Raw genomic sequence first — 13,570 nt, 5'->3', positions numbered from 1 at the left:
CTGTAGAACCCAGTTCCTACATTTGAATATAAAAATTGATTTTATCAAACAAAACTATGCTACATTATTTCTCTGGGACCCTCAGGATGACAAATCAGAGCAAGATTACTGAATGTAAGTTCATTATTTACCTTCAGAGGTGAATGTATTAAACCAGTTGCCGTGATACGTTTTTTGTTGTTGTACACTCTCCTCAAACAATAGCATGGTATTTTTTCCACTGTAATAGCTACTGTAAATTGGACAGTGCAGTTAAACTAACAAGAATTTAAGCTTTCTGCCCATATAAGACATGTCTATGTCCTGGAAAGTTTGCTTTTACTTACAAAAGTCATGCTAATCACATTAGCGCACATTAGCTCAACCGTCCCGTATACGGGACACCGAACCCGTAGAGGTTAACTCATACCCAAATAATGTTGTTGACTCATTCTATATTCGTATGTGGCCAAAGCATAAAATTGAGAAAAAAACACTTCAAAAACCGCACCTAAAACTTGTATGTCAAAAAGACAATAAATGCTTGCCATTTCCTCATAGATGATGATGATGATGCGCTGGCCAATCAGCGATCTACTCGCATGAATATTTTTTATCCCTAGTATACGCCCACACCATTCGGTTCTTGGGGTACGCCCGCACCATTCCAACACAGAAAAGCTGCTTTTTAACACACTTATCTTTTTTTTTTTTTGGTAAGGAAAAATATATATTTCACTCATATTGTAATTAATTATATGTCATATTTCATAGAAATCTGGAAACACTGGACAGTTACTTTAAGGTAGCTAGGTTAAAACAACAACCAGCACAGTCATAAAATGTAGTAAGTCAAACTTTTCCTCAATAAAGCAGCTATCAGCAAAGTCAGTGCTAGTAAGAAAAGACAAGTGAAAGGATAGGGTATTAGTATTTTTTGTTTGTTTTGTTTTTGTTTACTGTTGACAGACAGACAGACGTACCATGGGGTCATACTCCCAGAGCTGGTTTCCTTTGAGGTGGTGACACTTGAGCATCATGACAGGACCGTTGAGTTTGGACACGTCTAGACACAGGTCATCTGTCCTGATCTCTTTATTGGCCGTGTAGCTAAACACCTGCAGGGGACGACACACGGTCAGAGGGGAAGACAAGAGACCTTCTCTCTCTCCTTCTCCCTCTCTCTCTCGCTCTCTCTCATTTACATTGTATCTCTCTCCTCTGTGGTCAGAGAAGTTGCTCAGGTTGACAGGTTGCTCAGGTTAATGTTTGTCACTATGATAAACACTAAAGGTGATCATATTACTGTTGTCCTCTCCTCAGCTGATCAGTTATAGAGTTCTAGTTACCTGGTTTCCTCCCATGCCATGGCAGTTATACTTACCTGGTTTCCTCCCATGCCATGGCAGTTATACTTACCTGGTTTCCTCCCATGCCATGGCAGTTATACTTACCTGGTTTCCTCCCATGCCATGGCAGTTCTAGTTACCTGGTTTCCTCCCATGCCATGGCAGTTGAAGATGCCAACTTTCTCATTCTCCTTCCGGGCCATGTTGTCCAGACACTGGTTAGTCTCCACGTTACGGATCTGACAGAACAACACACAACCAACAATTATCACTGATTCAGTGTGTGTGTGTGTTTAGTGTGTGTTTAGCGTGTGTGTACCTCTCCCAGTGAGTAGTAGTGTCGTGGTATCTGGGAGTCAGGATAGACGTTCTCCAGGTACCAGCTGAAAGGTTTACACTGCAGCTTCTGTCTCAGAGAGGAGCGAGACGTGATGTCACCATAGTCCACCTTCGTCACACCTGAAACACAGTGTTTTCCATTAGCGCCGGCTGTCGGCTAATCAGCCGGTTACAGACTCATTTTCAGCCAGCTACATTTTCCACTTTTCATTTAAATGTTTAAATTCACTCGTCCATCGAGCCCTCTCCCGCTAGAATGAACAATATGCATCTTCTAGTGATCTATTTATAGGATAGGCACCTGTCAGTCACAAAGCGAGCGATGACAGGGAAATGGAGCAGAGAGGAAGAGGCGAAGCGAGAGGTTTCACACTCGCCAAAATCTGTCCAAAATAAGCCCAATGCGTTTCTATGGTATTATCTTGGACCTAAGCTTGTCGCCTGCCTTCCCACCATTGGGACGACGACTCCCATTGTTGGGGCGGAGACATGAGCATCTTGTCATTATATTGCCTACAGATCTCTGGTTGCAGTCAAATTTCTTTACACCGAGGAGGGAGAGAGCATGATGCTCGTGAATTTGCACGTCCCATGTAATGTAAGTGGTAACGATGAGTCGAAATCCACGACCTAATTATTGTTTACTGAGACATTCATGTATTTTATTTCGCATTTCACATAGTCAGCCACGCAGAGTGGTCTAGGCTATTTACTGTGTGTTGATTGACAACTGAATAGCAAGTGATGACTAGTTTATAAAAGGTGTGGAACTGACTGAATAAAGTCTCCTATATCCCTTTGCCATTCAGAAATCATGCAACGTGGTTATATGTCCATGGTATCGCATCGGGACAAGGCAACCAAAGGATTTCCTAGGTTTCCTTTCCTAGGATGTCAGGGCTTGCCAGAAAGTGACGCTAAAGTGAGTGACTTTCATCTCGTCAGTCTGTAGTCTACCGAATCTCGTTGGAGATCGGCTCATTTGACTTCCTAATTTGTACAGGCTACTGGTAGGCTTTTTGGCAATTATCTGCAGATACATTTTGAAAACATTCGATGAAGATGATGAATCATCACTGAATTTAAATTGTAAAGTCATGTCTTTCTACACAATACCACAACAAATGTTTCTAATCTGGGATGTAAACTCAATAAAGTATCAATAATTTCGCTGTGTATTTCAGATGGAATCAAGGCATTAGAATGTCCCAAAGGCCACCAAAATAGAGCTACTTCGGCCTTGCTGGCTACTTTTTCTATTTGGCTGGCTGTGTGTGTGTCTGTGTGTCAGTGGTGAGACGGCAAGGTTAATAAAGGCTTTGTAGCGTGAAATTACTCTGGCCCCCCCCCTCGCCTCGCTCTGTCAGGTCACCACGGCAACATCACACTGTCACATTGCTAATGGATGGAGCATACATACCTGGCTGCTGTTTTGAAACTGCCCCCAGACACACACATACACACCAACCCTCGCCTCTCACTCAGACTCACCAGGGGAGATGATGTAGAAGAAGTTTTTGAACTCGTCCATCCAGACCTCAGCCAGGCGTCTGTTGTTCTTATTGATGATCTGACCCGTTCCCCCTGGAAACGTGTAGGGCGTGGCCTTCCGGAACACGTGACCCACATGAGAACAAGTCACGATCTCCAACGTCCCCCCGCACTGCCAGATCTACAACACACCAAGCACACACCAAAAACACTCTTGTTACAACTACATAGCCCTGTGTGTGTGTGTATCTTTGCGTGCCCTGTGTGTGTGTGTGTGTGTTGTCTTTGCGTGCCCTGTGTGTGCGTGCCCTGTGTGTGTCTTTGTGTGCCCTGTGTGTGTGTGCCCTGTGTGTGTCTTTGCGTGCCCTGTGTGTGTCTTTGCGTGCCCTGTGTGTGTCTTTGCGTGCCCTGTGTGTGTCTTTGCGTGCCCTGTGTGTGTCTTTGCGTGCCCTGTGTGTGTCTTTGTGTGCCCTGTGTGTGTCTTTGTGTGCCCTGTGTGTGTCTTTGTGTGCCCTGTGTGTGTCTTTGTGTGCCCTGTGTGTGTCTTTGTGTGCCCTGTGTGTGTCTTTGTGTGCCCTGTGTGTGTCTTTGTGTGCCCTGTGTGTGCGTGCCCTGTGTGTGTCTTTGCGTGCCCTGTGTGTGTGTGCCCTGTGTGTGTGCGTGTACTCACTCTAAAGGAGATCTCCAGGTTCTCTCCTCCCCAAATGTCCATACCTGCGTCATACGTCCCTATCTCCTGGAAATAATCTCTGTCTATAGAGAACAACCCACCGGCCATGGTAGGAGTCCTGGAGAGAGGGGGAGAGAGGGAGCGGGAGGGAAGGGAAAGAGGTAGGGGGGGGAGAGAGAGAGAGAGAGAAAGAGAGGGAGATGGGGTAGAAAGAAGAAAACAGTCACACACTCCAAAACTACATTCTGGTGGATGTTTGCGACAGAGATCACAAGTTTGTCAGTAGAGATGGTATCTTCAGAGGCACAAACACATCAAGTCGACCTCCAGAGAATGTTCTTTCCTGTTTTTCCATCTCAATCCATCTCTCTCTCCCGGTCAGTCTCTCAGAAGGAGGGATATTTTCAACATGTCACTGAGCTAAAGACTTGTTTTCAGGAGGTTGAGCAGGAAGACAACAGGGAACATGGTGCCAGTGCCACACGGAACTACAAATAGAACAGCACACGTCCCCCCGGGGAAACATATTGTGGGAACCCGATCTGAGCTGTAGAGCTGTTCCCTGTGTGGGGAGTCACACACATTCTGTTGATGGCCAGCTGGGAACAGAAAAGGAGCAAAACACCTCGGCGCAGGCAGGGGAAAACAGAAAAACACCTTGGCTAAAGATAAACTCAAGAACATGTTGTTTTACTAAAACTACTTTAGCCAGGTCACCTCACAAACAGTTAATAGACTAGTCTCTTTCCCTGTGTTGTGATGGAAGCAGGGACTCTGAATGGAAACGGGGCCGCTGAATGTGCCTCTGATAGTCCCAATTGGACTGGTGGGGAACACTAACAGGAAGAGGTGATGACGGACAAGCGAAAACAAACCCTGGGTTTTATTCCTGAATGTTCCCAGTTTCCCCATCCTCAACTACACAGGAACACAGCAACACAGCTACACCACACTGAGCTCATGTATTTGACTGAAAACATAACTTAGAATTAAGTCCCAGCTACACCACTACTACTAGCCTATTACATTTAGAATTAGTAGAATGTTGGGAGTAGGGCTGACATTACTAATCAATCCTCACTGACTGGAGCTGAAGAGAGTCTACCCTACGTCCCAGTCTCTACGCCAGCGCTGTAGATGGGTAGTGTGTGTGTGTACTACCTGACAGGCAGAGTGCGGTCTCCCTTGCGGCGGTCCATCTCTCTCTGGGGTACGGGGTACCAGCGGAAGTTGAGCTTCCAGTTGAAGCCTCCGTAGGTCATGTCAGAACCAGCCATGTACTCAAACGTGTCATCACTGATCACGTCGATGATGGGACACACCACCGTTTTCCTGCAACACACATATTTACACACCTTTAGATCCACATAAGAAGACGTTTAGGTCCACAATGACAAAGTGTTGAGTAGATGCTTGGACTTGTGAGTCGTAATCATTTAAATTTCAATCATTCCTAATATCCAGAACATCTGCAGACCTCTACTGTGTTGACAACAGCAGTTACTAGAGTCTGGTGTTGTGTCCTAGTGGAGGAAGACCAACATACTTAACTCATGTCTGCTCCTGCCACTACTATCATGCTGTACACACACACACACATACACACACACACACATCAATCAATGTCCCTCTGTGCATCCTCTGAGACTTCTAGGAAGATTTGAACCCACTTAACCCCAACATTTATCCAGTTTAAATGTTTTATTGATACCAGTCATGAGAAACATCAGAGTATAAACTGGGTGGTTTGAGGCCTGAATGCCGATTGGCTGACAACCATGGCATATTGGCCATATACCACACCCCCTTGGGCCTTATTGCTTAAGTGTACTATGGTACAGTTTAATCATAGCATGGTGTAAAAAGTAAAAAATGTTGTGGAAGACCAGAAGAACCCCTTTCCCTCCCTCCTCCCACAATCCCAGGTCCCCATACAGCTAACCCTCCCATTTCAGCCCAACTACACCTCCCCAGCTTCCACCTGCCAGGAAGATAATGAGAACCCTCCTGGCTGTGGGTGACGCCTAAAAGAGCAATCAATGGGTTGGGTTCGAAAGGCCGCTTCAGCACTTCTGAGAACGTCTGGAAAACTGACTTCCAGAATCCCTCTAGTTTGGGGCACAGCCAATACATGTGAATGAGAGAGGCATGACAGCTTCTGCACTTATCAACCCCAACATTTATCCACGTTTTCACCGTCATTGTAAAGCCCTAGTTGCTTTGTTGATTTGACAAAGTCATTTCTGAAGATTATTATTTATTTAATGTGATTAGTGATTCATTTAAGGTTAAAAAAAAATACTGTCCCTCGTGTTAAGGTCAACCCTGTTACGTGAACTGAACTCTCATTTTAATATGGTGAAACTATTCCTTAAAAATAAAAAAAATAAATTAAAACTGAACATCCAACAGTCAGATCATAGTGTAAAAGCAGGTGAGCTGGTTCTACTCTTTTTGGCCATTTTCTGGTGTTTTGTGGTGGAAAACCGAGCGGGTAGAGCATAACACGTCAACCCTGTTACCCACAGATAGACAGGCTAGAAATGTTTTGACAATTTCTATGTTTTAGTGAAGCTTGCTTTCAATTGCCCCTCTCGTTGCACCCATCAAACCCATCAAGCTTCCATTCCCCCCGTCACAAGGGGATTTATGGCTAATTTAAGATGAAGTCTTCAACCCTGTTACGGTCAAGCCTGTTACGGTCAACCCTGTTACTTTATTTGGCACTTACTATAGTATTATTTTATTTAACTTCTTGAGATGGGAAAACATGTTTTTTATTAAGTTGAACATGTGCTCTTTATGACAGAAGAATGTTAAAATTAGGTGAAATAAAACATTGTTTTATTTTTCTCCACCAAGTTACACTACTCAAAAGATACCTAATTAATAATATGCCATTTAGCAGACGCTTTTATCCAAAGCGACTTACAGTCATGTGTGCATAAATGTTTACGTTTGGGTGGTGCCGGGGATTGAACCCACTACCCTGGCGTTACAAGCGCCATGCTCTACCAATTGAGCTACAGAGGACCAAGTGCTGCTTTCAGCTCAGCGCATTTACAGCTGTAGCACGGAATACAATCTGACCTCTATCTCTCTCCCTCTGCCCGGCTGCTGTGTGTGTGTGTACCAGCCTGAGGGCATAAGTAAACAGAGGCTTTGTAATTAAGCATCAAATAAAAACACAAGGACAAGCCCCCTGGAGGCTCAACAAACTGTTACTGATTTATTTATTGTACCCAGCGTGTGTCTACGTGAGTGTGTGGGTGTGTGTGGTGTGTGTGTGTGTGTGGTGTGTGTGTGTGCGCACACCCATGTACGTGTGTGTGTGCCTGCGGGTGTGTAGCATACCTGTCGAGTTTGATGCGGGCCAGCAGAGGTTCCAGCCACCCAATGGTGCACTCACAGTGAGCGTCTAGAAACGTGATCACCTACATGAGAACAAACACATACTTTACTCTTGGTCTCCTTACAGAGAGGCTACTGACAACAGCTGCATCTGAGCAGCATTTCAGAATTCCTAAACACACACACACACACACCTGTCCGGTGGAGAGTGAGGCTCCTTTCAGTCGAGCTCTGATCAGTCCAGACCTCTGTTCCATCCTCACCACTCTGACTGGAACCTCCATCCTCCTTACATACTGCTCCAATGGACGCTTCAGGAAGTCTACAACACACACACACAAACACACAAACACATCAGACACACACACACAAACACAAAGGCAGGCCCAAAAACAGATACTTAGTGTACTACCAGACCCATAGATGGAATGAATCCATAATCTGTGTGTGTGTGTGTGTGTGTGTGTGTGTGTGTGTGTGTGTGTGTGTGTGTGTGTGTTTTGTGTGTTTGTGTGCACATGTCTGTATACCTGACTATGGTGAGTGAGAGAGTGTGTGGTCTGAGTGGTAAGTGATATCTCCCTCCCAGAGAGCATGCTCTCAAAGGTAAAGGATGTCACTCCTACCCACTCTCCCTTCCCCCTCTCCTCCCTTCCATCCCTCTATCCCAGGGGGTCAAGAGGGGAACAGAGGGGGGTTGGGGGTAATTCCTGCTCCCGGGGTTTTAGGGACCTAATAATCTGCCCCAAACAGGGATTAACAGCACTGGGCTGAGCAACAAGACACAGCACACACACACACACACACACACACGCACACGCATGCACGCACACACACACACACACGCACGCGCGCGCACACACACACACGCACGCACGCGCGCACACGCACGCGCGCACACACACACACACACGCACGCACGCACACACGTGCACGCACACACGCACGCACGCACACACACACACACACACACGCACACAGACACGCAGTCACACACGCATATTGTACACACAGCCTTACACAGCACTTAGGAACAAGCCCAGATAAACCCGGATAAAGAGACAGACACAAAGGGAGGGAGATGTGTGAGGTGAGAGGATCTCCGTGTGTACCTCTCTCACTAGCGTCGTCCACCAGAACTACCTCCTCCAACAGAGACCTGGGGGAGCGGTCTATGACAGAGCGTACGGTCCGCAGCAGAGTGGACCAGGCCTCGTTGTGGAACACGATCACTACACTGGTACGAGGCAGATCGTCTGGATACAGCTTATTCTTACAGCTACGGAGGGGAGAGAGGACATAGAGAGGCGAGAGAGAGGAGAGAGGAGAGAGAGAAGAGAGAGAGAGGAGAGAGAGAGGAGAGAGAGGAGAGAGGGAGGAGAAAGGAGAGAGAGGAGAGAGAGAGAGTAGAGAGAGAGAGGAGACAGAGAGGAGAGCGAGAGGAGAGAGAGAAGAGAGAGAGAGGAGAGAGAGAGAGAGAGAGAGAGAGGAGAGAGAGAGAGGAGAGAGGAGAGAGAGAGAGAGAGAGAGAGAGGGAGAGAGAGAGGAGAGAGAGGAGAGAGGGAGGAGAAAGGAGAGAGAGAGGAGAGAGAGAGAGGAGACAGAGAGGAGAGGAGAGAGAGAGGAGAGAGAAGAGAGAGAGGAGAGAGAGGAGAGAGAGAGGAGAGAGAGAGGAGAGAAAAGAGAGAGGGCAAAGGAGAGGGAGAAAGAAGAGGATAAACTAGAAGTTAGAGACTACAAATACAAGACGACACACACACAGAGAACACACACACACAGAGAACAAACACACACAGAGAACAAACACACACAGAGAGAACACACACACACAGAGAACAAACACACACAGAGAACAAACACACACAGAGAGAACACACACACAGAGAGAACACACACACACACAGAGAACACACACACACACACAGAACACACACACACACACAGAACAACATATGCTGGGCGTCAGGCAGATCTATTACAGGTCATTAGTGATGTTAATTAGAGAGTGTGACTTATTACCATCTCAGTGAGAGGAGACAATATGCATCAGTCCCACTCAGCACACACACACACACACACACACACACACACACACACACACACACACACACACACACAGAAGGGCCTTTCATGATGAACTGCAGTAATGTATCTTGTGGTCCTGGAACAATGAGCTTCATGATATAGATGTCAGTGTGAACAGATTAGCAACACATCATTTCATCATTAATATACAGTATATGATGCATATCGTCCCCAATAACTTCAGCACACAGCTGGATCCACACGGCAGATGGCGTGGGACATGGATTTTGACATGAGTGGGTTTAAAAGATCAGGAAAATTTGCATTCTGCTCCCTCCCTCCCTCAAACCCTCCTGCTCCCTCCCTCCCTCAATTCCTCCTGCTCCCTCCCTCCCTCAAACCCTCCTGCTCCCTCCCTCCCTCAAACCCTCCTGCTCCCTCCCTCCCTCAATTCCTCCTGCTCCCTCCCTCCCTCAATTCCTCCTGCTCCCTCCCTCCCTCAAACCCTCCTGCTCCCTCCCTCCCTCAAACCCTCCTGCTCCCTCCCTCCTTCAATCCCTCCTGCTCCCTCAATCCCTCCTGCTCCCTCCCTCCCTCCCTCATCCCCTCCTGCTCCCTCCCTCCCTCAAACCCTCCTCTCCCTCTCCCTCCCTCCCTCAATCCCTCCTGCTCCCTCCTCCCTCAATCCCTCCCTCCCTCAATTCCTCCTGCTCCCTCCCTCCCTCCCTCCCTCAATTCCTCCTCTCCCTCCCTCCCTCAATCCCCCTCCCTCCCTCCCTCCCTCAATCCCCCTCCCTTCCTCCCTCCCTCCCACCTGCTCCTTCCTCCCTCCCTCCCCCTCCCTCCATATATCTGCAGAATGTTCACTCTCTCGCCACCCCTCCCTCAGAGTGAAGGAATGTAGCAGCGGAGGAGAGAGAAGAGGTCAGGATTCCTTCCCTCCTCCGGCTGCTCTGTCTCTGGAACCTATTACCTCACACACACGCAATCGGTGTGTGTGTGTGTGTGTGTGATATGTGTGTGTGTGTACGTGTGTGTGTATACGTGTGTGTGTGTGTGTGTGTGAGTGTGTGTGTTTCTGCTCTTAGGGAGGGAGTAAAACAGTTGCATCAGATTTTTCACTTTAAAAACAGTGACACCCTGCCTTGGGAGCAGTGGAGGCTGCTGAGGGGAGGACGGCTCATAATAATGGCTGGAATGGAGTTTAATGGAGTGAATGGAATGGCATCAAACACATGAAAACCATGTTTGATACCATTCCATTCACGCCATTACGGCCATTATTATGAGCCGTCCTCCCCTCAGCAGCCGCCACTGCTTGGGAGCCTGTCCACACACACACACCACACACACACACACACACACACACACACACACACACACACACACACACACACACACTTACCTAACCCTGCGAGCTAACAGCATGACTTTCCAGACGTGTGTGTGTGAGACATACACATGGAAGAGAGTGTAGACAAGTTGTGAAACGAACAACTGGATAATAGTGTAATCAGTTGCAGGCTGTGGGTGAGGCAGTACATTGTGGGGGAGGTCAGCACGGGCTGCACACTGGTTCTGATTAAACACTCAGAACTCTGGAGTGCCCACACACACAAGTACACACACACAGACATGCACACACACACACACACACACACACACACACACACACACACACACACACACACACACACACACACACACACACACGCACACACACACACACACGCACACGCTCATAAAAGCAGATTTAGTCAGAGCCCAATATTCCTCAAAAGTGTGGTCATGGAAACTGTCACATGCACGCACGCACACACACACACACACACAAACATACACACACTATACGGCAGTGTCATACTGACCTCCCCACCCAACCTCCATACTAACAGTTAAATTCTAAAGCATCAGAAGGGGTCTTCGCTCATGTTGGTCTAGTATATGATTGAATGTGTTGTCTCTGATGATTTCTCACCACCCCCCACCCCACCCAGCCCTACCCAGCTCCAGCCCCACCCAGCCCAGCTCCAGGCCAGCCCCACCCAGCCCTACCCAGCTCCAGCCCCACCCAGCCCAGCTCCAGGCCAGCCCCACCCAGCCCTACCCAGCTCCAGCCCCACCCAGCCCAGCTCCAGGCCAGCCCCACCCAGCTCTACCCAGCTCCAGCTCCAGCCACACCCAGCCCTACTCAGCTCAGCTCCCCCCCACCCAGCCCAGCTTCAGCCCAGTCACTGCTGCTATTGACTGAGTCTTATCTGTTAATTGGAAAAGCAGGTGAAGGGAGAAACACATTTCACACATCAATGTGCACTCTCTGTCTCCAGGCTAGGCTGTGTGTGTAGGTGTACACGGAGCAGAGGGAGAAAGAACGCGGAAAACGCTAGAAGGAAACACAGGGAAAGATTTGGCAGCAGTACAGAAAACTCATCCAGAGCTCTTTGACTTCTGGTAGAAAGCCATTATAAGATATCTGATGGCAAACATTTAGCAAGTGAATTGCATCAAGCTGTAACTTCATCACCTCATGTCGCTGCGCAACAGGACTTCGACAACAGATATAGAACGCCATGGACTCACAGCTCCCGCTTTCTCCTGTTGTGCTATTTACAAACAAACACGTGACTGGCTCAACTGTTCTGGGGAACTACGGTAAGCTTCATAATGTAAAATAATGTGACAGGTGAAATTAAGAACACTAACAGATCTTTCGTACGCCTGGAAGGGTGAGTCAATAACATAATCTATAACGAATCACCTATAACGAATCATCTTTAACTAATCGTCAATAACAAACTAGCTAATAACATATTTTTGTCTAACATCTATAACTAACGAACCATAACAATAACTAATAATCATCAATAACTACCTAATACCAAATCACTGCAATTATCTATATTCTATTATAAACTGGCTGGTATGAGCCCTGAATGCTGATTGGCTGAAAGCTGTGGTATATCAGACCGTATATTGTTCTAATTACCTTACTAATCAGTTTCTAATATCAATAAGGCACCTCAGGGGTTTGTGGTATATTGCCAATATACCACAGCTAATGGCTGTATCAAAGATCTGTTATTAGTATGTTATAGTATGTTATAGGTGATTAGCTCTGTTACAGCGCTGTTCGCTGTAACATGGACAATAAAGCTGTATTATTAGTTATTTGACTCACCCCTCCAGGCGTACGTCAGGCAGGGTTCTGTTGAAAGCGATCATCTCAGAAGCCATCAGGTTAAACTGGTTGATCTTAAACATCTCCTTCATCTTCTCCTGGTTCTCTTTAGGAATCACCACAGGTTTACCTCCTTCTCCTGGACCATCCCTGGGCCGCAATACTGTATCTACAACACCACAGAGAGAGAGAGAGGTGTGAGTGTGTGTGAGTGTGCGGTGTGTGTGTGTGTGTGTGTGTGTGTGTGTGTGTGTGTGTACTCACCGTCCCTGCCTGGCAGGCCCCTCTCCCTCTTGTCATCACACTTGTTACACTCGCTGAAGTAGAGCAGGATGAACATGTCCAACATCACCCACACCAGGGAGGTGGCCAGCACCACCTTACAGTAGGCAAACCTCCGCATCCTAGAGAGAGAGAGACAGAGAGAGAGAGACAGAGAGAGAGGAGGAGGGAGGCGCGCGAGAGAGGAGATAGGGGCAGAGACAGAGACGAGAGAGAGAGAGAGAGAGAGAGAGAGAGAGGCGCGGGGGAGGCGATAGAGAGAGAGAGAGAGAGGGAGAGAGAGAAAGAGAGAGAGAGAGAGAGAAGAGAGAGAGAGAGAGAGAGAGGAGAGAGAGGAGAGCGAGGGAGAGAGAGAGAGAAGCGAGAGAGAGAGAGGCAAGAGAGAAAGAGGGAGAGGGAGAGAGAGAGAAAGGCGAGAGAGAGAGAGAGAGAGAGAGAGAGAGAGAGAGGCGAGAGAGAGAGGAGGAGAGAGCGCGAGAGAGACAGAGACAGAGAGGAGAGAGGCGAGAGCGGAGAGAGCGATAGAGAAAGAGGAGAGAGGGAGAGAGAGAGAGAGAAGAGAGATAGAGAGAGAGAGAGAGAGAGAGAGAGAGAGAGAGAGAGAGGGGCGAGGGAGAGAGAGAGAGAGGGCGAGAGGAGGAGAGAGAGAGCAAGAGAGAAGAGGAGAGAGAGGGAGAGAGAGAGAGAGAGAGCGGAGAGGAGAGAGAGAGAGAGAGAGGCGAGAGAGAGAGAGAGAGGCGAGAGAGAGAGAGAGAGGGGAGAGGGCGGAGAGAGAGAGAGAGAGAGAAAGAGAGAGAGAGCGAGAGAGAAAGATCGAGAGAGAGGGGAGAGAGAGAGAGAGAGAGAGAGAGAAAGTTAACCTCAGACCTTCTCATTCTGTTACAGAGAGAAAAGGCTAGTCACACA

The 13,570-nt window shown here is 47.7% G+C and overlaps 1 protein-coding gene across 7 annotated transcripts in view; it reads right to left on the bottom strand.

Moving 5' to 3' along the window:
• LOC123491642 (polypeptide N-acetylgalactosaminyltransferase 1) overlaps positions 1-13,570 on the bottom strand; it is a 49,464-nt gene that overhangs the window by 1,329 nt on the left and 34,565 nt on the right. For 3 of the 7 annotated variants that reach the window (XM_045223198.1, XM_045223196.1, XM_045223197.1), the window contains 11 exons: positions 12,647-12,786; positions 12,383-12,551; positions 8,292-8,458; positions 7,374-7,501; positions 7,183-7,262; positions 4,990-5,160; positions 3,829-3,946; positions 3,159-3,339; positions 1,648-1,787; positions 1,469-1,567; positions 963-1,097 (listed from right to left, as the gene is read on the bottom strand). In XM_045223198.1, coding sequence (XP_045079133.1) covers positions 963-1,097; positions 1,469-1,567; positions 1,648-1,787; positions 3,159-3,339; positions 3,829-3,946; positions 4,990-5,160; positions 7,183-7,262; positions 7,374-7,501; positions 8,292-8,458; positions 12,383-12,551; positions 12,647-12,785 — 1,527 coding nt within the window. In that variant the 5' untranslated portion in view covers position 12,786. The other 4 variants (XR_006661502.1, XR_006661503.1, XM_045223200.1 and 1 more) reach the window with 4 other exon arrangements.

The sequence above is a fragment of the Coregonus clupeaformis genome, chromosome 10, assembly GCF_020615455.1.
Source record: "Coregonus clupeaformis isolate EN_2021a chromosome 10, ASM2061545v1, whole genome shotgun sequence".
Taxonomy (NCBI): domain Eukaryota; kingdom Metazoa; phylum Chordata; class Actinopteri; order Salmoniformes; family Salmonidae; genus Coregonus; species Coregonus clupeaformis.
The sequence above is the reverse complement of the archived record's forward strand: the minus strand, read 5'-3'. Positions and strand labels throughout refer to the sequence as shown.